Source organism: Fundulus heteroclitus, chromosome 12, assembly GCF_011125445.2.
Source record: "Fundulus heteroclitus isolate FHET01 chromosome 12, MU-UCD_Fhet_4.1, whole genome shotgun sequence".
In the NCBI taxonomy this organism is placed as follows: Eukaryota; Metazoa; Chordata; class Actinopteri; order Cyprinodontiformes; family Fundulidae; genus Fundulus; species Fundulus heteroclitus.
In genome coordinates, this window is record NC_046372.1 from 27,951,420 (window position 1) to 27,974,404 (window position 22,985).

At 38.6% G+C, this 22,985-nt stretch overlaps 1 protein-coding gene across 1 annotated transcript; it reads left to right on the plus strand.

The window, feature by feature from the left end:
• The first annotated feature begins 2,360 nt into the window (after nucleotides 1-2,360).
• On the plus strand, nucleotides 2,361-18,196 carry ckap2l (cytoskeleton associated protein 2-like). Its single transcript, XM_012879823.3, has 9 exons — nucleotides 2,361-2,533; nucleotides 5,114-5,180; nucleotides 5,279-5,333; nucleotides 5,550-6,754; nucleotides 6,898-7,093; nucleotides 12,341-12,499; nucleotides 12,904-12,967; nucleotides 14,787-14,940; nucleotides 17,755-18,196. The coding sequence occupies exons 1-9, from the start codon at nucleotides 2,494-2,496 to the stop codon at nucleotides 18,059-18,061; spliced, it is 2,247 nt and encodes a 748-aa protein (XP_012735277.2). The 5' UTR covers nucleotides 2,361-2,493; the 3' UTR covers nucleotides 18,062-18,196.
• Nucleotides 18,197-22,985: the final 4,789 nt, after the last annotated feature.

The window sequence follows — 22,985 nt, forward strand, 5'->3', positions numbered from 1 at the left end:
TATGAACTACATAAAGTTATCTACACTACAAGTTTGGTGGCACTACAATGATCTATAGTGTAGTCATTGCTCATTTTATAGTTATTCTAATAATAAAATAGAGGTGTCATTTAGGCTTTGGAATATTTCTCAAAAAATGTATTCTTTTCAAATTCATTAAATGTGGTATGATATACATGAGATCAGATACACATTAAATAATAATCCACCTCTCCTTGGTGACGCTTTTGAATATATCTCTCTGATTATTTTTCTGGTGTAGCAACTTGCAGACGGTCCCTAAGCATTTGCGAAGGAGCGAGATCTGCATAGGGTCCAATATAATTCTCCCAGCGCGATAGGAGTAACGTTTTGAGGAAACTACGGTTGTAGCTCACTGTCTGCCTTGCTGTGGTCACAGAGAGGTGTCTGTTTTGTAGAATAAATCATCCGCAGATGAGTTATTGATCCAAAAAAGCTGAATCTGTGAATATCGTTCTAACTTGACTGAAGTTTAAAATCACAGGAGCAGTTTCACAGAAGACATCAAAAATAATAGCAGGATTTTCAGAATTCTTGCAAGCTCATTTTTCACGTCCATTCTCAGCAGATAATCAAACTTCACAGACAAGCAGCCAGCATTGCGCAATCCACCTCCTTTGTTATTACGACTTTCATTTCATTACAGGTGCGTGACGTGATAATTTTTTGATAATTATTGTTATGGATCAATATGATTACTATTTTATCGATATGCTTTTTTTTAATATATGAAATGAAATTTTTTTCATTAAAAAAAAATGAAAAATTTCATTTCATATATCGTCCAGCTGATACATATTTTGTATGAGCCCGGTCACACAACATATCCATGTGTTAGAAATGCAAATTCTACAAATGCAGATTCCCACCACACTTTTCAGACTATCAATTTAAGAAAATCGCTGAAAAATAATGTATAATTTTCCTTCCGCCTTGCAGTTATTTGCAACATTATTTTAGTCTATCAGCTTAAGGTTGAACTGTGACACAAATTGAAAATGTATAAAGTATGTAAGTACATTTTCATTGCACTGTATATTTAACAAATGCAAAATAAACAATAAAAAAACACAGTATATACATAAATGCATTTGAATATTAGAATCATCGTCAACCATTTTAAATGACCAGTGTTCCACATTATATTATACTGTATTGTATCATATTATGCTATATCATGTAAAATATTACACCTGCTATGAATAGCTTGGATCTCATTTTGGATGTGAAAAAACAGCGGGAAATGATTGTACATATCAGGAGAAACAGTAACAGGTCAAACACTTTTTTCATAATGAGAGATAAAGTTACAGTGGTGAAGGAATATAAATACCTCTGTGTTCTCCGGGACCACAGACTGGACTGGACATGCAACTGTGAAGCTATCAGCAACCATGGAAAGAACAGACAGTACTTCCTGAGGATACTTATGTCCTTCAGTGTTTGCAGCAAGATACTGCATATCTTGTGCATATTGTCTGTGGAGAGAGTGATCTCTTCTGCCTACATCTGTTGGCAGTCAGATGTATGCACTCAGCATTAGAGCCACTGACTTAAAAAGCTCAACAAGTCAAAAAGGAAGAGTGGTTCTGCTCTGGGAACTTCTTCCGATCCTCTTTAGATGACTGCGCAAACAGTCCTTATAACATGAAGAACAGTACTTGAGTCTTCAGTCAGAGGCTTCTTCAGAATTGCTGCAAAACAAACCGCTACAGAAGTTTCTTCTTGCCCACTACAATCTTCTCTTTGAAGAAACCTCTATAATATGAGTTCCAGCATTTAATTAGCTTTTGTCATCTGTTTTTACTCGAAGTCCTGCTACGAATGTTCGCTCAAATGTACATTGTCAACTTGCATTTGACTGACAATAAAGTTTGGCTAAGTCTATGTTTAAAAGTAATAAAGTATCTTTAAATTGAATTGCTGGGTGAAAATTGTAATTATAATATTTAAAATAGGCAACACATATTTAATTACATTTATTTGGCTGTATACTCTTGTTGAAATCTGTACACTATTCTTTAAATTTATTTAGAATCTTTTTTAAATCAGATACATAATTACAATCGCAACAAGGTAAATAAAGCCTTTATTTGTGATAAAACATGATATGGGATTACATATTTTTCCTTGTCACACATTAGCATGTTGCTGACAAAAATAAACAAACAAAATATTTCTAATAATAAATAATTTCAAAAGAAAGGGACACTGCTTTTTTCATGAGTTTGCGCTCATAGTTTGTTTACATTTTTCTTCCAATCAGCGTATGATTTGTGCGCAAGCGTATTGTTGTCAGCCTTTTTTTTAAATTCAAACTATCCAATCAGCGGGAAGCAGGGGAACGCTCGCGGTAGTTTCAAAAGCGGATGTGTGCGAGCTTGTTTACTCTGCTCTACTTCAGCGCTTCTTAAACTACATTCATTCATAACGTTTTGTTAAAGTTGAAAATAGAAAGTAAAGATCAATGAAATGGAGGAAGGTGCATCGGAACCATTGCTTTCCAGAAAAGGTTAGCAGGTTTAGTTTGTTTTAACGGCTAATCTGTTTGTCAGTTCTGGCTTGTTTTAGCTAGTAGGTGGCTAGCTAGTGGACGTAGCCGACACGTTACCTTATTGTTTTGGTTTGTGATCTTGTTTGGAAGCACTATAGGTTGAACAAAAATGTCTCTTTTGAGATTTAGCATTGAAATAACTCGTTTCTGTCATTAAAAAACTGTGATAAGCAGAGTTGGGCAGTTGAGTGTTCGCTTACGAGTGTGCACTTGATTAAAGGATGATTTAACGGTTTGTCGATCTATTCAGATCGTTTCCAGTTTAAAAAAACATATTGCTAAGACTTGACAAACCAGACCCAGATTATTTAGTAAGTAATACATTTCCACATAGCATGTTTATTTATTTACACATCTTCATTTGATACCCTGTACAATAAGCCTGTACTATAAGAGCCTTCACCTATTTCAGGTATCACTTATTTTATTTACTTATTTAACAAACCATATACCGCATTGTTTTTTCTTTTACCTGCCACCACTTGAATGTATATAAGTCACCTTAAATCTCTTCTTCATTTTATTTTGTTTCCCCATCCACTGTATATATCTGGATGCACTGTACATACTTAATGCACTTTTTCCTCCTACTTGAGCCGATGTCACAAGTAAATCTCTCCATTGTGAGATCAATAAAGTTCTATCTAATATCTTATCTTATCTTAACTATATTGTTGGTTTTGCGCCTAATCGCCGTCAGAATCAGTACCCTCTGAAATACACAGTAAAAAGAAGGTGAAACCCCGGTCTGGATTATTTTACACATTGTTTAACCACAGTTTGGTGACGTGTGGCAAAATTTATTCAGTTTGTGAAAGTTAAGAAAGCAAGAAAAACGTGTAATAATGCTTTTGACATTTAAATAATTCAGTTTTGGTCTGACCTAAATGTTAATTGAGTCCTGGACACATTCAGGTCCATCAGGTCAGGTCTGTCTCCAAAATGACAACATTGGGACTTATTTACTGTGATCGGACAAAAGAGCAGTGGAATATATCCGTCTTGAGACAAATGTAGTAAACCTTTAATACAGTCCATGTTTTAAAGAATTTTAAAAGACCAGTCTACACTTTGTAACAAATAGTTTTACCTGATCATTTTAATGAACAATGATCAGGTAAAATATTAATGTTTATAACATTCTTAAGAACCTTTGGATTATATTAGATCCAAACCAGTTACTTCTAAACAAGGTTCTGTGGGGACCTTTATCTGATCCACAGTTCTTTTCATTTACATTTTTACTTTCTCAGTTGCGAGTTAAGGTGTTTTTTTAACTTTGTGTTAAAGATTTACATTCTTATCAATTAATGTCCTAACAGTGGCCTAATTTAGATTGTTGTTTTCATTAGAACAACTGTACCTGTTGCTTCAACTTTTTTTCTCCTAATCTCTCTTGGCTCTTGAACAACTCCTTCAATTATTCTTTGGACTCTTGTGTCAGAAGCCTTTAAAGGGACACCTCGGTATGTAGAAGTTTAGAGATGCCGCTTTGTTGATAGATTGTTTTTAAATGTGAACTTCTCATGGTTTTTACCAGTTGAACCGTTAAATTTGGTTATGAGAAACCTATTTATATGACATCCATTAATGTTAAACAAGCTGATATTGATCTACATGAAGCAGCAGAAACGCTTTGTGAATCCTGACAGATGGCAGCTGGTTTCTTAGCTTGCAGTGACTTTTTGCAGATCCTTAATGTGTTCACTTCTCATCACGTGTAGGGCTGGGTGATATGGACCAAAACTACTATCTCTATTTTTAGGCTGAATGCATATATACAATGTTTATCCCAAATGTCTCACAGACATATTTTTTAGCAAACAGCTGTAGATAAATATGAAAAGTGACCTACTGGAATACATAATGCAATATAAACAACCTAAATATAAACAATATAATATTTTTATCTCTTTTTAAAAAAACTTTATATTTTTTCAATCATATTGCCCAGTTCTAGCCATCTTTCATTCTGTTTTTGTTACCCAAAACTTCCTTTGAGGAGCAAATCGTTCTAAGTTCCTTGTGGATTTATTACTTAAACTGTTACATATATCTGTTGTAAATGTTATGTCAATGGTCGCATTAGAAGAATTTTAACAGAGAAATGTTGTTTTTTTATAACGTATTTTACCTGCTGTGTTTATAAAAATTAAAGTCTAAAAATCTTTTTGTTTTGTCACTGGTTTCAGTAAAAAAAAAATCAAATTGTCAAAGTTGCATAAATGAGTAAGCCAGGCAGTCACCAAGTTTCTTCACAGCTTAAGACTGATGAGGAATGCCCCAAATTATGAGAAAATATTACCAGGCAGGAGGATTTACCAATTTGTGAGATAAATGTTAAATGTGCTGACCCAGCCCTTTAGGATCATTTGTTTATTTTGTTTCTGTCTGTCACAACTAGATGGTTCATCATGTGACTAGATGATGAGTCCAGTTATTTTAAGGCTGTCAGTAATGATGCATCAATATAAAGTTTACAGCTGTATTTTAGATTATGACGTAAACAATGAGGCTTTTTTTTACTTTGTGCTGCAGAGCTGCGTAAACAGAAACTGATGGAGTACTTGGCAGCCAAAGGAAAGCTGAAACCTCCAAATCCCACGTAAGAATAAAACTATATATAGCAGAAATGTTGCTGTTTTTTTGTTTTTTGCTTTTTTTAAATGCCAGAGGCAATTTAATGGACCTTTTACTCTTCAGACCATCGCTCCATGCTGACTGCCAGAATCAGAAGGCTACTAAAACGTCTCTGAAGGTAGGGCGTGTCTGTGCGTACGTGCTCTCACTTACTCAAGGCAATTTTTTTAGAATGATGAAATGAAAGTTACCCAGTCTATAAACAGCATTCTTAAGGACTGATGAATCTCAAGTGCTTTGTTGTAATATGTCATTACAAAACAAAGGTGCTTCGCCAAAGAATTGCATGTAGCAAGTGCTGAAACCTAATTTCTTAAGTGATTTCTTTCCCCAGGCTGTGACAGGGAAAGAAAACAAAGCTCCACCCGACAGATTCAGATGGCAGGCTTCAAAGAGTCGGACGGTGGTGCCTCAGTTCAGCCAGGATCCTCCCAGAAGAAGAGCGTTTGGTGTCTCTGACAAAGTAAATGTAAGAGACGGAAAGCAAAATGCTAAATGGTCATCATCAAGCAGAGTGTCGGCACAGACAAAAGTTAATCAAAAACCCCCGGTCAGAAGAACATACACTGCATTGTCTTCCAGGTCCAACTCGGCTCTAGTTAGCACCTTAAAAAAGCCGCCTAACACAGGAAGTCAAACTCTAAGCAAGGTGCAGTCCAATGGACGTTGTACAGACGGAGCCAAGTCAGATCCCAAATCAAGTTCAAATAGAGCTACATTATGCCCATTGGAAACGGGAAGTTCTCGGTTAAGTACTGGCCCACTTGTTAAAACCAAAACAGGGCTTGTGCCTGCAGTGATCCAACCAAGGAATGGGAACTCTATTAAGTCACATTTACCTGCTGCAAAACGTCAAACACTCACCACCACCTCTATTGCTAAGAAAGGGCAATCCAGCCGAGTGTCATCGGCCTCCGGTTCTCACAGGCCTGCTTTGGTGCTTCCATCAGATTCAAGAGCTGGGAGCAAAACGGAAGCTCAGATCAAGTCTAGACCTAACCCCCTTCCTGAAAAACGAACTCAGCCAACTGGTAGGAGCCAGGTATCAGGTGGTCTGCGGTTAACCGTGCCTTCCAGATCCAAAGCTGGAACTGTAAAGCCAGAGCAGAGAGTATTAACCAGCAGGACCGCTGCAGGACAGCCTGCCAGCAGGTCTGTGAAGATGAGATCTGAAGCTGAAGGAAGGAAAAACGCTCAGTCTCTAAAAGCTGGTGCTCCAACAGCCTCACAGACGTCAATCAAATGCACTTCAAGAACGGTCGAGACAAATAAGCGGACTGTCGCGTGTAAAGGTGTGGGAGCAACAAAGACCGGTAAAGAGACCCAAATCAACAAAGAGAAACCCACTAGGAATGTTCCTTCAGTTCATGCGGCTAGAAAATGTCCAGTCGCTCCAGCGGTTTCACAGACGGCACCACAGCCTTCCAGGTCCATCAGCATCATAGGTGGGGCCACGGCCATGAAGACACCAAAACCGACGGCCAAAGTTGTTCCCCAGACGGAGGGGAAGAAAATGACCACAGCCCAGGAGGAGAGAATGTAAGAATTTCCTTCTTTGCTTGGTATAAAATAACAGCGTTGGTTTGTTGCTTTGTGTGCATTTGTCTGGTGTTTGGGAAAAGGACAAAAAATGGAAGGAAGTAGTTATTTTGCTAGCGTTTGTTTTGCTGTGTGACACTCAGGAGAAAACTCCAAGAATGGCGAGACTCAAAGGGGATTTCCTACAAACGTCCTCCGATGCAAGTGGAAGCTGCAGCCCCACGTAGCGCGCCTGTTCCTCAGCCTTTCTGGGCTTCCATGCAGGTGGAAGATGAAGCCCATTCCCTCATCTTCGCAGTGGACAGGTCCCTTGCCGACTGCATTAAGTTGCTCGCCCAGGTAAACAGAGGAGTGTGGCGTGCACTTTGTTTATTCTGATATTCATTTTGGGCTGGTTTCCTATAAGTTACCTTAATTCTACCATTGAGCCATTTGATAAACCTTAAAAAAACAGTTGGAAATTTCTAATCACAGTTGTCTAGTGATGAACCCTAGTTCATAATATAAAGGGGCGGAAGTCTGCCCTTTGCAGCTCGCTTACATCTTTGTATTGGTTTGTTTAAAGGTACATAGCCACGATATTTGACTTTTTTTATTTATACGTCACTCTGGTTGCATAAAAAGTTTTTATGAAAGGTTATCTCGTCCTGCTGGTGTGTTAGTTGTTGTTATGGTGTTTTATGCTTTGTTTTTGCTCTGTTTGTTAGTGAATAAAGCCTTTTTTGTTTATTTACGATTTTTAACGGAAGTACGTACTTTGCATGCGCAGCAGGGGTTAAAACAAAGTAGCGGCTAACGGCTATTAGCATTTCCCAGCGAAACAATGAAGAATGGTCCAAGATTCAATGGAGAAAAAAACAAATAAATCTATGGCAAAAGACTGTAATGTCTCTGGGAATACAGTATGAATGTTGGTGTTGACTGAAGCGGACGCTAAACCTGCCGAAGCTCAGGTGTGACACAGAGTTGATTGACGTGAGTAAATGTTCTGACATCAGACTCTTCAAGTTGTTGTAGATCAGTTAATTTAATCAATAAAGGTTGGTCTTCGATCACGCCGAGCTGCCGCTTTACTGCGATGCATTGCAGAGGGTCAGGCTCTGCCCTGCAGTATTTACCATTGATTTAGAAATTAAGCAAACCTGCATTATGATAGTTCTGCGATGCTGCTGGTATCGGTATATAGTCACAATATAATGTGACTATATACCGATAAAGCCCCAATGTGTAAGATTTAGAATAAATAATAAATTAATAAGCATTATGAGATCTAGTAAAAGAAATTATTATAGCAAAATTCTGGAAGAAAATAAATCAAATATTTAAAAAAGGGTAGCAGTTTTATTTTTCCTAATTACTTTTTAACAAAAGAGAAGTGTAAAATCAGCCAATCTAATGACATTGCAAATTAATTCAATCAATTCTTTGCTGACATTGGGCCACACTTGGCAGAGGGGATGAATTCTAATTGTGATGACAATGATATTGTAGGTAATATAACAAATTTAGATAAAACTATATTTTTACAGGGTACAACTGAAAATGATATTGTTACAATTGTTAAAAAAATTAAAAGTAAAAAATCAGAAGACTGGAATGGATTAGATATGTCGGTGTTAAAATAAATCATTGAGTATATTGCCAAACCACTTGCACACATTAAACCAGTCCTTGCAGTCAGGCAGGTTTCCAAAAAATATGAAGATTGCTAAGGTTATTCCTATTTATAAGGCTGGGGACACGCACGATTTTTCTAATTACTGACCGATATCCCTTTGATCCCAATTTTCAAAAATATTGGGAAAAATATTTCATAAAAGATTATATAATTTTACTGTAAAACATAACATTCTCTGTGAACAGCAATATGGGTTTAGACCTGATAGGTCCACTGCTCTGGCGCTTGTTGATCTTGTAGAAAGAATATCTGATGCCATTGATAATAAACAATACACTGTAGGAGTGTTCCTAGACCTAACTAAAGCTTTTGATACTGTTAATCATGAATTATTGCTTAAAAAACTTTGTAGATATGGAATTAGGGGTGTGGCTCTTTCTTGGATTATAATATATTTGGAGAATAGATCACAATATGTTCACATTAAAAATACTGATTCACAGTTACTGACAATGACCACTGGTCTAACGCAGGGGTCAGTGTTGGGTCCTTTACTATTTATCCTTTATATTATTAATATACGTTTCGTCTCAAAAATATTAAATTTTATATTATTTGCAGATTATACTAATATCCTTAGTTCTGGTAAAGATTTAAAAACCTTATTGGAGACAATAGAAAAAGAATTAAATATATTAAAGTGTTGGTTTGATTCAAACAAATTAACCTTAAATCTAAAGAAAACTAAATTTATAATATTCACAAATCGTGCTATTAATGTGCACACAAAATTGAAAATAAATGACACAGATATCGAAAGAGTAAGTGAATTTCTTGGGGTAACAATACAAAATAGTTTAAGTTGGAAACCACATATTGACTATATCAGATCAAAGTTATCTAAAACATTGGCAGTGTTATATACATTTAAAGGCCTTTTAAATCAAAAAACATTATATCTCTTGTACTGTTCATTAGTTTTGCCTTACCAGATGTACTGTGTGGGGAAACACCAATAAAACTAATTTAAACCCATTGTTCATAATTCAAAAGAAAGCTATTCGAATTGTAAATAAAGCAGATTATAGAGAGTATACAAACCAATTTTTTGTACATTTAAAAACATTAAAATTTAAAAAATAATTTGTTGCCAGCACACATTCAGGGTCTGTTTTCGATCAGGGACAGTGCTTATGATCTCAGAGGGTATAAAATGTTCAGAAAACCAAAAGCAAGAACAAATGTAAAACAACATTGTATTTCTTTTGTTAGGGTTGATGTATGGAACAAACTTTTCCTAAAATCATACATTGGTATGTATTATAAACGGTAGCCATCTTTTATCTTTTTTCTTTTGCTTTCTAGTCCAATGTAAATGTTCTTTGCAGGGTGGGCATTATAAGCTTATTGCTTCTGCCAATACACCTTTTTTTGTTTTAATTCATGTTATATGAACATATACTGTCTGTATTATATACTTGTGTATCTGAAATTTACACAGCGGTGCGTTAAATGTATTACAACTGACCTCGCAGTTAAGCGCTTTAAGAACTACTACAGAAGCCATGGAGTGGTAAATGTGACAAAACTTAGACTTAAACAACTTTATTCGTTCTTCACTGTAGAAGCAAGTCGTACTAGAAACCGCTGAAAAAGTCTCCTGTCTGTGGATCTATGGACTCATTTTACTCAGACCCTAAAACACCTGCAGACAGACTGCAGCCAAAATTACCTTCAACAATATTTAACTTTACGAAATACATTAATAACATTTTGCTAATTAAACATTTTTTAATTACCAAATTATGTTTTTTTCTGATAAACTTTGAGCAATTTTATTAAACTTTTTAAAAATTGAACATCCCTTCATCGATTTTCTATACCGGCTTTTCCCTACAGGTGTGACGTCAAGCTGTATCTGATGGGGAAACGTAGCTCGACGTCACACGGGGGGGGGGGGGGGGGGGCCTTTCATCCTGGACTGGTCTCCGGTCACTGGGCTAGGATTTAACAGTTTTATTAAACTTCAAAAAAGTTAAATAAAGTCTTTTTATAAACTCATGAGTTGTGATAATTAATTGTTGAGCAATAACGGGCAAAGCAGAGAGTGATTATTGTAATGTGCGATCTGTGTTAAACTGAAATATATGACGTGATAGTGTTGGTTGTCTGTCCTGAATTGTCCAGGTTGTGGTTGGCCTTGTATGTTCACAGGATTAATTTATCCTGAATGTGACGGAGCCAGTGGAGTTAATGTTCAGATGTGAAGTAGATGATGTGATGATGAAGCTGCTGTCTTTGTACTAGCTGCAGTTTATGGAGGTTTTCTGGAGGACAGGGAGGGAAGGGAGCTCAAACTGTAAAGTGGACTGTGAACCAGTTTGGCTAAAGTGTGAAGAAAGAACTTGATGCTGCAGAGATGAAGGTTGACCAGGTGATGATGTGGAAAGTGAAGGAGAGGCTGTCCAGGATGACACTAAGGCTCTGAAGCTGAAAGGTGGGACAGATACAGGAACGGTCGTTGCATATTGTAAAACTACCAGATTTGGTTAAAGTTGACTTTGCACAATAAGCAAGTGAGGGAACTAATGTGGCATTATTTCCACGGTCCCCAAAACGGAGTTCTGTTTAGTGCCTCAAACCTCCCAAAGAAGTTATTTAGTCCATTGAGGAAGTCAGCATTCACCCACCGGGGGGGAGGGCGTTTTGTATTCAGTGATCGCCCGGATGCCTTTCCACATGCTCCTGGTGTTGCTGGCGTCATGGAAAAGCTCCTGGATTTTCTCAGTGGGGTTCCGCTTTGCTAACTTGATGGCACGGTTCAGGTTGACTCTCGCTGTCCTCAGTGCCTCCTTGTCTCCAGACTTGAAGGCTGAGTTCCGCTTTTAGCGCTTGACGGACCTCCTCAGTGATCCAGGGTCGTAGGTTGGCTCGGGTGATGATGGTCTTGGTGGTGCTGACGTCCTCAATGCATTTGTTGATGTAGGCTGACACAGTCATGGCGTACTCATCAATGTTGATCTTGTCCTCATAAGTTGCTGCAGCTTTGAACATGTTCCAGTCAGAGCACTCAAAACAGTCCTGGAGCGCCTCCATTGCTCCCTCAGTCCACACCCTCACCTGCCTCGCTGTAGGTTTTGCTCTGATCAGCAGGGGCCTGTATGCAGGAATTAGCATCACAGTGAGATGATCTGACGAGCCCAGGTGGGGGGGGGGGGGGGGGGGGGGGCTGCCCTGAATGCTCCTTTTATATTTGTGTTAACTAAGTCTAGAGTGTTTTCTCCCCGAGTTGCAAAAACCACATGTTGGTAGAAATGAGGGAGAACAGTTTTCATATTTGCCTGGTTAAAATCCCCAGCAATGATGAAAACCCTCTGTGTGCAGATTGCAGCTCAGAGATAGTCCGATAGAGAACACTCATGGCATCTTTTGTATTAGCGCTGGGAGGAACATAATCCGCTGTGATGATAACAACAGTGAACTCTCTGGGCAGATAAAACGGTCTGCAGCTAACCGTTAGCATCTCGATGTCCGGAGAGTAAAAACTTGTTATTATTCTAGCATTTTTACACCAGGAATTATTGATGTAAGCGCATAGTCTGCCTCCTCGGGTCTTCCGCTGAGTTCTGGATAAGGCAATAAACAAATTTTCTGGGAGAACAGTCCACCCTGTTTGAAGTTAAAAGCAGCAGAACATTCCTGCAAGACAACTGTTAAAACAGACCAAATGCCTGTAACTTAATGAAAATAAAAGTATGAAAAAGGACCTTTTAAAAAGCAGCGTTACAGTTTTTACTTCCGACTTTTTACCTCACTGCTGTTAATTTTGTGTTTTTGAAAAGGTTTGAAAATGAAGTTAAGAAGGACGGTTTTGTTAATCACGTTAAAAGATGGAGTTTACCACCTTCTGGGCAACATGACTAAATCATCTCTGAGTATGTTTTTGTATGTTTGATCCCTTTCCTAAGGGCTGCCCTGCAGACAAGGTGAAGAATATCCTCTCATCACTGCCAGCGATTTCTCGGAAGTTTGCCAAATACTGGATTTGTCAAGCTCGCCTGATGGAGCAAGAGGGAAACTTGGACGTATTGCCAATGTTTGAGGAGGCCGTCCGAGTTACACTGGAGGTACACTGTGAGAGTTTTAAAAGCTTTTCACGCTTTTTTACATTTGGTTTCACTAAGACGAAACGCTAACAATGTAGAGCTAATTTCATATGTTTTAACAGATAAGAGAGCGCAGCATACGGTATAATCAGACATTCCTATAGATGGTGATTTTGAAAGAGACGGTCGTTGTTACACTCCCATGTTTCAACCGTGCGTGGAGCCCGTCACCGCACACATCTCTGCCGGATGCACGGTGTTGTTTTAGTAATAAAAGAATCCATAACGTTTGCAACTAGCGATAGTTACTAAATAGTTTTTAATGGATCATCAAAATGGTACAAGGCGTTACATTGATCTGGGTGTTGAAGCACTAGTTCATCTTTATTTGTGCTTTTTGTTTTTTCCACTTTTTACTTTCTCAGCCAGTGGACGAGCTGCGATCTGTGGTGTTTGACATTCTGAAGAAGAAGAAAGATGCAATCCGAGGTAATGGAGTCTCCGTGAATACAACGGTGAAACTGACAGAAAAAGTCCTTTCCCCTGAGAAGACTTGACCGTTCACAACAGCGCACACAGCAAATCAAGCTCTCACCAGCACAGACTGAACTGAGCAGTTCTTCAACAGTACCACAGATTTACACGGGTAAAAGACGATGCGTCATCTTCAACAAAGCAAATCGAGGGTTTGACTGACTCAGGTTTCAAAAACACCCTTTTGCAGAGAAACATGACAGCATCCCAGAGGGTTAATAAACCTGTCATGCAAACTTTGTAGTTCTTAACTCTTGCCAATTAATTTCAAAGTATAGTTGGCAGAGTGCAAAGTTTTAGTGACAGGAGCCCATCTTCTGCTGTAAGGTTTTGTCCATACAAGAATTACTTTGGTTAAACAGTGAGTCGTGGCAAAACGAAGAAGAAACATGCTAACATTTGCCCAACATGTTATCAGCAGAAGAAAAGGTGAGTTTATAAGGCAGCCCTGGACTGCAGCTCCATGTGCAATGTAAGATTAATCATTTTTTTAAACAAATAATTTAGCAATTCAGTATCTTTCTCTTATTTACTTCTTCACAAAAGTAGACCATCACTGCTTCCACATCTAGACGGCTGGAAATGAGGCGACCACAACTGGATTGGCTCTTCCTGCTGAATGGGCGTGTCCGACACGGGGGGGGGGGGTCCAAGTTCTGTTGGAATTAGCTGTTAGATCGGCTCTAATGCGCGACAATCTATGTTGACCCGACAGAACAGACTCCACCGACGTCACAGCAGTGCTCAGTACTCTTGACTGACTTGGAGCTTTTATTGCTGCCATCTGAAAAAATTGGATGCGTTTTAAAAAAACGTGGATATTATTGCGTGCTTAGCAAAGGGGAAGAAAACTTTTCGCATTTTAAAGACGGCTTGCCGTTTTAATTGTGCCACCAATTATAACGGCATAAAAGAATGACAACGCTAAGGCACAAATAGCTCAGGGTGTGATCTGCCGCCGGTTAGAAAGTAATTAATTTGAATACAATTATTCACATACATACAGACTATTAAAAATTTACTACATGCCATGACTGCCTTGGGGGGGGGGGGGGCAATACCCAGCTTGGTAAATGGTACGGAGGACTCTGATCCTAATTGGAGAGTTTTTTTTAAAGAAAAATTGAGGTTTTCATGGTAATAGTGGCTTGTTTTTTGTACAGTGGGCTGACAGGAGGGGGGGGGGGGGGGGGGGGGGGGGGACATGCAGCAAAGGACCACAGGCGGAGTTGAACCTGCGTCGGCCACATGGAGGACTTAAGGTCCATTCATACCCTACGTGTGGCCTACACATCCGTAGTTCTGTCCGTACCTTCTATCCGTTGACTCCTTCATACCTCCGTCCGTCTTTTATGTTGAGGTGCGCAGTAACCAATATTTCCTCTAGGTGGCAGTGCTAAAATTGGAGGGCCTGCTGCAGACATCCCGTTTGCTCTATTGCCGCTTTTTTTATTATTTATTTTGCTATGAGCGCGCACATAGCGCTCCCTAATTGCAGTCCACTTGGATTTTATGACATTAAATTATTATCAAAGTATTGATCCGTTTCGTCCGTAATCGTAAGATCCCAATTTTCGTGTCAAAATACGGACCAAATCGACGGTTAGAACGTATGAAACACTCCACAGGTATCCGTCTTTTACGGGAGGTGTGAATGGGCCTTTAGGCCTCCAGTCATGGGTTGAGCTGCTAACCACTGCGCCACCAAAGCACGCCCAGTTGGAGCTTTTCTAACTTGTTCTTTTGTAACTTGTGTTCTTGTTACTTCCTCCAGCAAATGAAACACAGAAAGATGACCTTCCACCAACGGAAACGTCTCCAGACAAGGGCGACAACCCACTGATGACACCTAAACCCGTCAAAGTTCTTATTAATGGAGAGAGGGGGAACTCATCCGTAGTCAAGTACAAGATCACTGCCACTCCCGGGTATGTTTACGGGTTCATTACTTTTACTTATGACTGCTTACGGAAGTTGAGGGACAGAGGAGGGTGAGAGCAGGACCAAAACTGGCCAATCACTGCCCTTCGGACCGAGCGGCAGGGATTGGTCAGTTTTTACAGGCGTGCAGCTCTTACAGAGATCCCAAAAAAAAAAAGTACTTACTTTTTCTGAATACATAATGTATTTACTAGTTTCAGGATGGAAGGATGATTTTACCCAGTATAACAAAGTGATTACCAGCTATAGCTTTAATCAGAATTAGCCAAAAGGCAAACAAGTTTTAGTTTTCCTGCCTTTGTTGTAGCGATGCTCGCCAGCAAATCTTTTCCCGTTATTTCTAGTGAGATTATACGCAAATTGATTTGTGTCTTCAGCAGCACTTAATTATGTGGGTGGCCTTAATGAAAACTTGCCAAAGCTAAATGATTTAACGTCAGCGCTGAAAACATTTAATCTAATGAGGTGGAGGCATTTAAATATTTGTGATTTCTTTTTATCAAATAGCAATATTTCAATCAATTATTTACTTGTATAGCCATTTTCACACCCACAATAATGGTGACCAAAATGCTTAACATAATCAATATGACAACAAAAACGGAGAGAAAAAAAACATAAACTGGATAAAAAAAGGTAGATGAAACCAGAAAGTGTCACTACAGTTTTTAGGCACTAGAAGCCTGCCTGACTAGAAAAGTCTTCAGCTTTGATTTAAACGGGCTACGTTCAGTGATAGGTGGAAGATCGAGTGGGAGCTGATTCCAGAGTCGAGGTGTGTCCACAGAAAAAGCTTGTTTGTATTTTTGTCCATGGAACTGTGAGTAAATGTTGCCTGTCTGACCTCAAGGACCTGGTGCAAATAGAACTGCTCAATAGCTCGGATAAATCAGTGCGCAAGAACGTTAAGGGCCGTATTTTAAAAGGTTAAAATCTATTCTAAAACAGCCGGGAAGCAATGATGGTGAAAATAAAACGCATGTTTTCCTCTGAGTGAGTTAAAAGATGAGCTGCAGCAGTTCTGAACAAGTTCGAGGCGACATGATGAGCAACATTTTTAGATTGACTGAACTGCTTTTATCACTTTCCACCTCTGGATAAGCGCAGGAAAAAGAAAGTTCAGGATGGAAGACTCGTTTCATCTTGCATTTTATAAAAGACAATTTTCTAATAAGGCTTAAGAGATGCAATAGTATTAAGATGACATGCTTTAACTTTAATTATCCACATTACATGTTGACTTTTCAAACTTTAGGTTTAGGTTAAAGAAGACTTGTGATTATTAAACTGTCTAAATGGCACTAAAATTGCTAGTTTTAGAAAATAAATAATAATAAATAATATAAATAATAATCCCCATTTAGACCAACATACTTTATTCCTTATTTGTTAAGTCTAAAAGTTTCAAATTCAGAAATCGAGCTGATCTAACTTCTTAAATGGCTTCATATCATCATAGCCGGGTCCTCATCTTCGAAAGATTTGGAGAGTCACTAGAAAAGAGAGATTGTGAATAACAGCTAGGGTGCAGTACATGCATTTATTAATATCAGAACAGTATTATCCCAATATTCCTTAACAACAATGTTCTAGGGCTGGGTGACAAGGCTTAAAAATTAAATCTCAGAATTTATTATACCAAATCCGATTAATCAATTTCCGTTCAATGTGCGTTTGCTAACAGCTAGCGTTTAGCCAGGCTAATTACGTAGCAGGATAATGTTGAGATATGTAGCAGGATTCAGTCAGACTTAGAAAATATGCTTGCCGGTTAATTTTTACGTCTACCAGCCAAGTTGGCCGGTGAATCAGGAAGTTGGCTGCAGCACAAGTCTGACCAGGATTCCCGTCCTCCTTCCAGAACCATGACGTCTGGATCAACTCAATGATGTGATGTCCGAAAAGGGCAAATAAACCAACAACACAGCTCTTACTTTGGTCCCCTGTCATACCAGAAGCTTTTAACTACGGCTGCACCAGAAATCGCTAAAATATCATCATCACAATATCAGGGAAAGCAATAAGTGTTAGCTAAGCATCCTACATTCAGGCTCTTTGTGCCCTTAATGTTTGGTGACATTTGTTGTTTAATGCAACATTAAAAGTTTAAGAAGATAAAAAGGTGGAAATGTTGATAAGAAACTACAGCTAAATTGTTACAAGTCGGATAGATGCATCTTTTTTGTTTTTTTTGTAGCTGTACAGACTACTCATTATCTGGGGTCTATGTTTGCTATGATCCTAAAGTATAGCAATTGATTTAGAAAATAACGCTTGAATTTTTTTCTGTTCGTATCGCAAGCTATATCATTATCGCCACATTTACTAATATTAGCACATATTGCAACTTTCGTTAATATGTTTGCCGCCCAACTTTTTTAACACGATAATTTCTACCGCGTCACCACTGGGAATAAGATTTTGTTTGTTAAAACGAAGAGATAATCAACCAAACACACATTTTCTTGTATTTTCTGCTATTTATTTGATATTTATGGCTGTAATGAACAATTAACAATAAAAAATAGTGTTTTATGTCCATCCTGCTCGTAGTGAGCCATGATTTAACGTTTGCTGTCTTAAAGGTTTGCTTCAGACATGTACGTAAAATTGGCTAATCTCTCGTTTCTTAAGTGAAGATTCAGGAATTAACCTAATGTGACCCAAATGAACTCCTAAAGGTATGAAGAAACCAAAGTATAGAAAATCTGATAAAGGGAGACAGGCTGCTCATGTTTTTGTGAAGAACACACATTTCATCCAATAAAATGGTTTAAATTACATTTTGTTTTTTTTCTCAGCGGTCCACCAAGTCAGCCGAGCAAACCAGTCAGGGTGAACGGGCGGGAGGTCCGCTTCTTCACCCCGGTTCGGCGGTCGGTGCGAATCGAGAGAGCCTCGCTCCGATACCCGCTGTCCCTGCAGGACCACGACGTCTGCGTCAACTCCTACAGCGAGCTGATGCCAGAGGAGGGCAGAGAAAAGCAGGAAAATGAGTCAAGTGGGCCCGCCAGCTGCTCTGGCAACGACACCATGTACATTTACAGGGAGAACGAAGCACTTGGAGACAAAGTCTCCATCAAACTGCTCCTTGATGACACTTTTTAAACTCAACTGCTCAATTTTGTCACATTTTATCATTTAAAGGTTGCCTACAAATTGTACTCTCTGCTTGTAAGGACAGAACTTTGCATTTAAAAAACATGTTTCATTTAAATAAAGATTTATCCCTGTTTTTATTAAGAAGCAATTACATGTTTTATTTTTTCACTTTTACATGTTAGCAGGATGGTGCATAAAAAAGTAACGAGCCAATCTCAGCGTTGAGCCTCTAAATGAGCTTTTTCTAAGAAATGTTCTTGAAGTGGGTGGACAACAGCGCCGGGGGGGGGGGGGGGGGGGGGGCGTCCGTCCGTCCGTCCGTTGGATTGTCAAACAGGAGATGAAGCTGAGAACAAAAGTGTAAAGTGAAACCAAACGCGTGACGCAAGTGAGATTGTTAAAAATACTTTTTGACACACCTGAGCTCAGGAATGGCTGTTGTAATAACTGATAGCTTCAAACGCTTTGTATCACACACCTTATGACTTTCGCTTATTTATGATCGACTGACGGAAAATGTATTTTGCTTTTTATTTGTTAACACCACCGTTGGATTTAAAGGCATGTGGACCGATGAGGTTTTCTGCTGGTGCGTAATCAAAAGTCAGACGTGTGACAGCAGCTGTAATAAGCGGAGGATGGTGCCAGGTGGGTTGGGTGACGAGTGTCAGCAAGAACGAATGGAAAAGAGGAGAGCTGGGGACCCGAGTCAGCAGTTCTCCAATCATTGATCTGATGACTTTAGACTTGACTTGAAAGAGTGTTCACAGATTTGTGACTTGAACTTTAACAGCAATGACTCACGACTTAAACTGGACTTGAACATGTTGCTTGAAAAAACTTGATATTTTACCCTAAAGATAAAGACATCTATAATTTAAAAAGTGTGCACCATTAATTAATTTGACTCAATCTGTATCAACAAACGCAGACCGTCTCTCTTTCCCCGCTCTGTAAGTATTTCTGCATGAGCTGCTGCACAGCCAATCAAATTAACCAGATTTTTTGTTTTTAATGCAAAAGAAAAGCTAAGGACAAAAATCCTCCAAGAGTAATTTCCTTTAGGTAGGAATATGAATATTGAACTGAATAAATACAGTTCAAAGGAATATTCTTTAATTTTATAGTTTAATTTTACTGTTTTGTAAGGTCAGTTGCATTGCTTTCATCACATTTTGAGATAAATACTACTTTAAAAATGCTCAGTCATCCAGGTCATTCCAAAAAAGTTGAACAAAACTGGACGACATTACTGGCCTGCAAACTAACTGGACCAGTTTTGGTTTAATTTGCAGGTCAGCAATGACCTTAACGACTCCCCATTACTAAGGAGTGGACCAGTTTCTGTTTAATCTGCATGTTATCTAACCATTACAGGCCTTTGTTAGGGCAGTAGTATAAAGCTTGGTACTCATCATTACTGCAGACTTTTTGAATTGAGAAAGCTTCCTGGAGAGGAAGAGAAACGTCCTCAACGACGGAAAAAAGTCAACTTTTTTGAAATGAGAAGTTTCAGTGTTGGGACGTGACTTGAGAAATAGCCGTTTTGACTGGACCTGACTCAGACTTGGTAGTTCATACGTGAGACCTGACTCAGGACTTGAGGATGAAGAATTGGGACTTGCAAAACAGCGACTCGGTCCCACCGCTGCAGGACTTGTTGGTGAAACCAACGATGTTTTCTGGTTTAGAGACAATGGCGCTGAGGAGACAGCAGGTTGAGGTAGCAGAGATAAAGACGAGGATCAAGCATGAGTTCTTTAGAGGGACGGCTGATGTTAGAAGTTCTGGAGTTAGAAGCCAGACTGAGATGGTTTTGGAGGGATGGTGAAGGACACTGAGGCTGGAACTGCCAGGCGGGAGGCCTGGAGGAAGACCAGAGAGGAGGTTTATTTATGGAGGGGAAAAGGACAGAAATCAAGAATCTTTACTGTCACTATGTTAACCATCATGAAATATTGATGAGACACCGTCTCAGAAATTACCTAAAACAAGACATAATATTCAAGGCGAGTACACTGACATCGTTTCCTGAGAACCGAAAGTGCACAAATATTATAATAACCTAAATGAGTCAAAAATGACAGACGGCAGCCTGTTTACGGATGATTTGAATTAATTGTGCAATTGCATGAATGTATCAAAACAAGACACTCCCTGAGAGGTGGGAAAAGGATCTAGTCTGACAAAAATGCAAATGTTTAAAAAACAAACTAAATGCTGAGGTTAGTTGGTGCTCAGGTCAAAAGGACAGGTAGCAGTGAGTTTACAGGATGTAAAGATGAGTTTAGATGGAGACGCATGAAGAAAAGTGTCATAATTCAAACAAGTCCCACAGTCTTGATCTTTTTAAATTCACAATTGTTCAGATTTATATAAAAAAAAAATTAGCTGTAGGCGAGATTTTAGTTTTTCTTTTCCAGCCGTTAAAAAAAGAAACATTTAATTGCTGAATCCAACACCTGGCTGCCTGGTTGTCTTTATATGCAGAACCTGCTAAACCAGTTACTATCCTGTGCCTTCCACTAAGATTTTCTGCTGTAAGAAAAAAAAACACATGGCCCAAAAGTAACTTATTATCCATTTGTAACAGAAAAACTGTTTAAACATAACTTGAATCCGGAACAAGAGGCTTATCTTGAGCTGCGCTCTCTGCATCCACAATTTCCTCCTGCTTTTAAAATAGCTGAAGGAAGTCTCAACTGGATAAAACTTTATCATACAAACATCCCCTTGTTTGGTTTGAAATTAGTGTTGTGACAATGCTTTTCCATAGTTTTTATTCAAAAGTAACAATAACTGCATCATTTAGGTCCCTCTTTGCTCATTTTTTTAAATCTACAAATGTGGTTCAGGGATTCAAGTCTTGGTGAAAGACCACATCTTGCAGGATTTCTATGTATTTTTTTTTAAAATATCTGCACCCTTTTAAGATTTCAAAGCTTGTTTGTTTTTGCCTGAATTTGTGGAAGTGAAGGAGCCGCCTGCATTTGATGGCTCCGTGGGAGCACAGCTGTGTTCATGCAAAGCCTTCATCAGCAGGGAAGAAATATTAAAGCAGAAATGAAACTTCCAAGAGTTTCAGAAATATGTTTATTATTTATCAATTATTATTAATTGTTATTATTTTGTTCCAAAGTAAAAATCTGTTGTGAGTTCGAGTTTTCAAATTTTCCCTTTAACAGTTTTTGAGATCTGATCTATGAGATTATTTTGATTTGAATACTTGTTCAACGTTTCCTTTTTGGCAGTGTTGCACTGAGAATTGCTTTTATTGAACAACGCTCAAAGTTGTTGACAGGGGAGTTTCCTCCAAACCGATATCCAACCAAACAACATATTCAGCAGGATGCATCATTAGACCTTCCCAGTAGATATGCTGGAACAGGTCCAGCACCGGGCTGCTTAAATACCGCCGCTGTGAGACAGACTTCATTCCCTCAGAGCAACGAGCGCCGGCACTTTCTCCTAAACGCTCCGACTTCTCTGCTTCTCAAAATGTCTGAGGTGAGAGTGATGGCATTTCATATTATGACATTCAGATTTAGATAATAACATCCTGGTGTTACTGCTTTCATTATGACCAAAACTGCTGTTTTTGAAGTAAATTAATATTGTAATATCCTGAAATGTTTTTTGTGCAAAGAATACAACAGTGTGTACCTAAAATGTAGCTTTTAATTGGAGATAACTACCATTATTTCTGCAAGAGAAGAACACCAGAAAACTAAAGGGTGGTAAGAACATAGACATTATATAATGTCTATGAATGGGAAGGATATCAAAATGCAGGAAACCCAATCAGTACATTCCTGACTAATTGGGTTTGTGGCCTATTATAACTGGAATGACCTGAAATATGTCGCATACTAAACTCCTAGATGGAGTCCTCACATCCTCTCTGTGAGGCCCTGAACTGCTTCGTTAAGAGGACACTGGTTATTATTGTGTGAAAATTAAAATGCAGATTTTACTTGCTGCAAATTTAGCAAAAAACAAAATCCTCTAACTATCAGCAACTAAAATGATGCCATAATGGCAACATTACACGCCCATGGGGCTCCAAACTAATTATTGAAAAGGAACCAAGGCCCCTTAAATGCTGCCTGATTCTAATCTGTCTGAAAATCTGGATTGAAAGAAATTCAAATGTTTTTGTAAAAAGAGTTTTTCAGTTATTTAGGCTAACTCAAGTAAACAAATGAAATTAGGATATTACTGTGTGCTTTTTATGGTTTTCTCTTTATTGACCAAATATTATGTGTTAAGGTTAGATTCTGCCAGATTCCGCCACCTGGGTTCAGCCCGGTCCGTTAATAATCTTGCTAAAGATGTTCTTCCTGTGCTTAGTGAACATAACTAATTGCATTCCTTTCTCTGACGTTAGTGCTGCAATAATATACACTGCATCAGTGAAGTACGGATTACGACCAACGGATCTTACGTTAAAACCAAAAGTACAGCACAAAACAGTGGTGAGATCAAGCTGTTGGTCGAGAACAGTCAGGATGGAGGTAAGAAAAATGTCAAATTTTACACAATGTCATGTGTAAATGAAGCTGGACCAGTACCAAGGACACACACACATCTAAAGGAACACTTTATGCTGCTGTGTAATATTATATTATAGAGCCTGAAAACGAAGTGAAACATGGTGCCGTGGCAAGAAAGAAAAATTAGGGCAACTTGTGCAAAGTTACTGTGATAGTCGGGGAAACGGTGTGGGTGGAAGAGTCTCAACGCTGACTTTTTATTTCCTTGTTTTTAGGAAACCCTGTGTCCTTACTGACTTGTATTAGGAGTTCAAAAATATACATAGCTTTCACCTTTGAGCATGATAAGGCATGGTATCGTCTGAAAAAGGACGGGGAAAATCTGAAGGTAAGCATCCACTAATAGGAAGTCATACACAAACAACTAAGAACCATGT

What these genes read in the sequence shown, in the direction of transcription:
- ckap2l (XM_012879823.3), top strand. Translation starts at nt 2,494, where the DNA reads ATGGAGGAAGGTGCATCGGAACCATTGCTTTCCAGAAAAG. An exon ending in CCGTCCGAGTTACACTGGAG is followed by an intron (nt 12,500 to 12,903) that starts GTACACTGTGAG and finishes TTACTTTCTCAG; the next exon opens with CCAGTGGACGAGCTGCGATC. An exon ending in AAGATCACTGCCACTCCCGG is followed by an intron (nt 14,941 to 17,754) that starts GTATGTTTACGG and finishes TTTTTTTCTCAG; the next exon opens with CGGTCCACCAAGTCAGCCGA.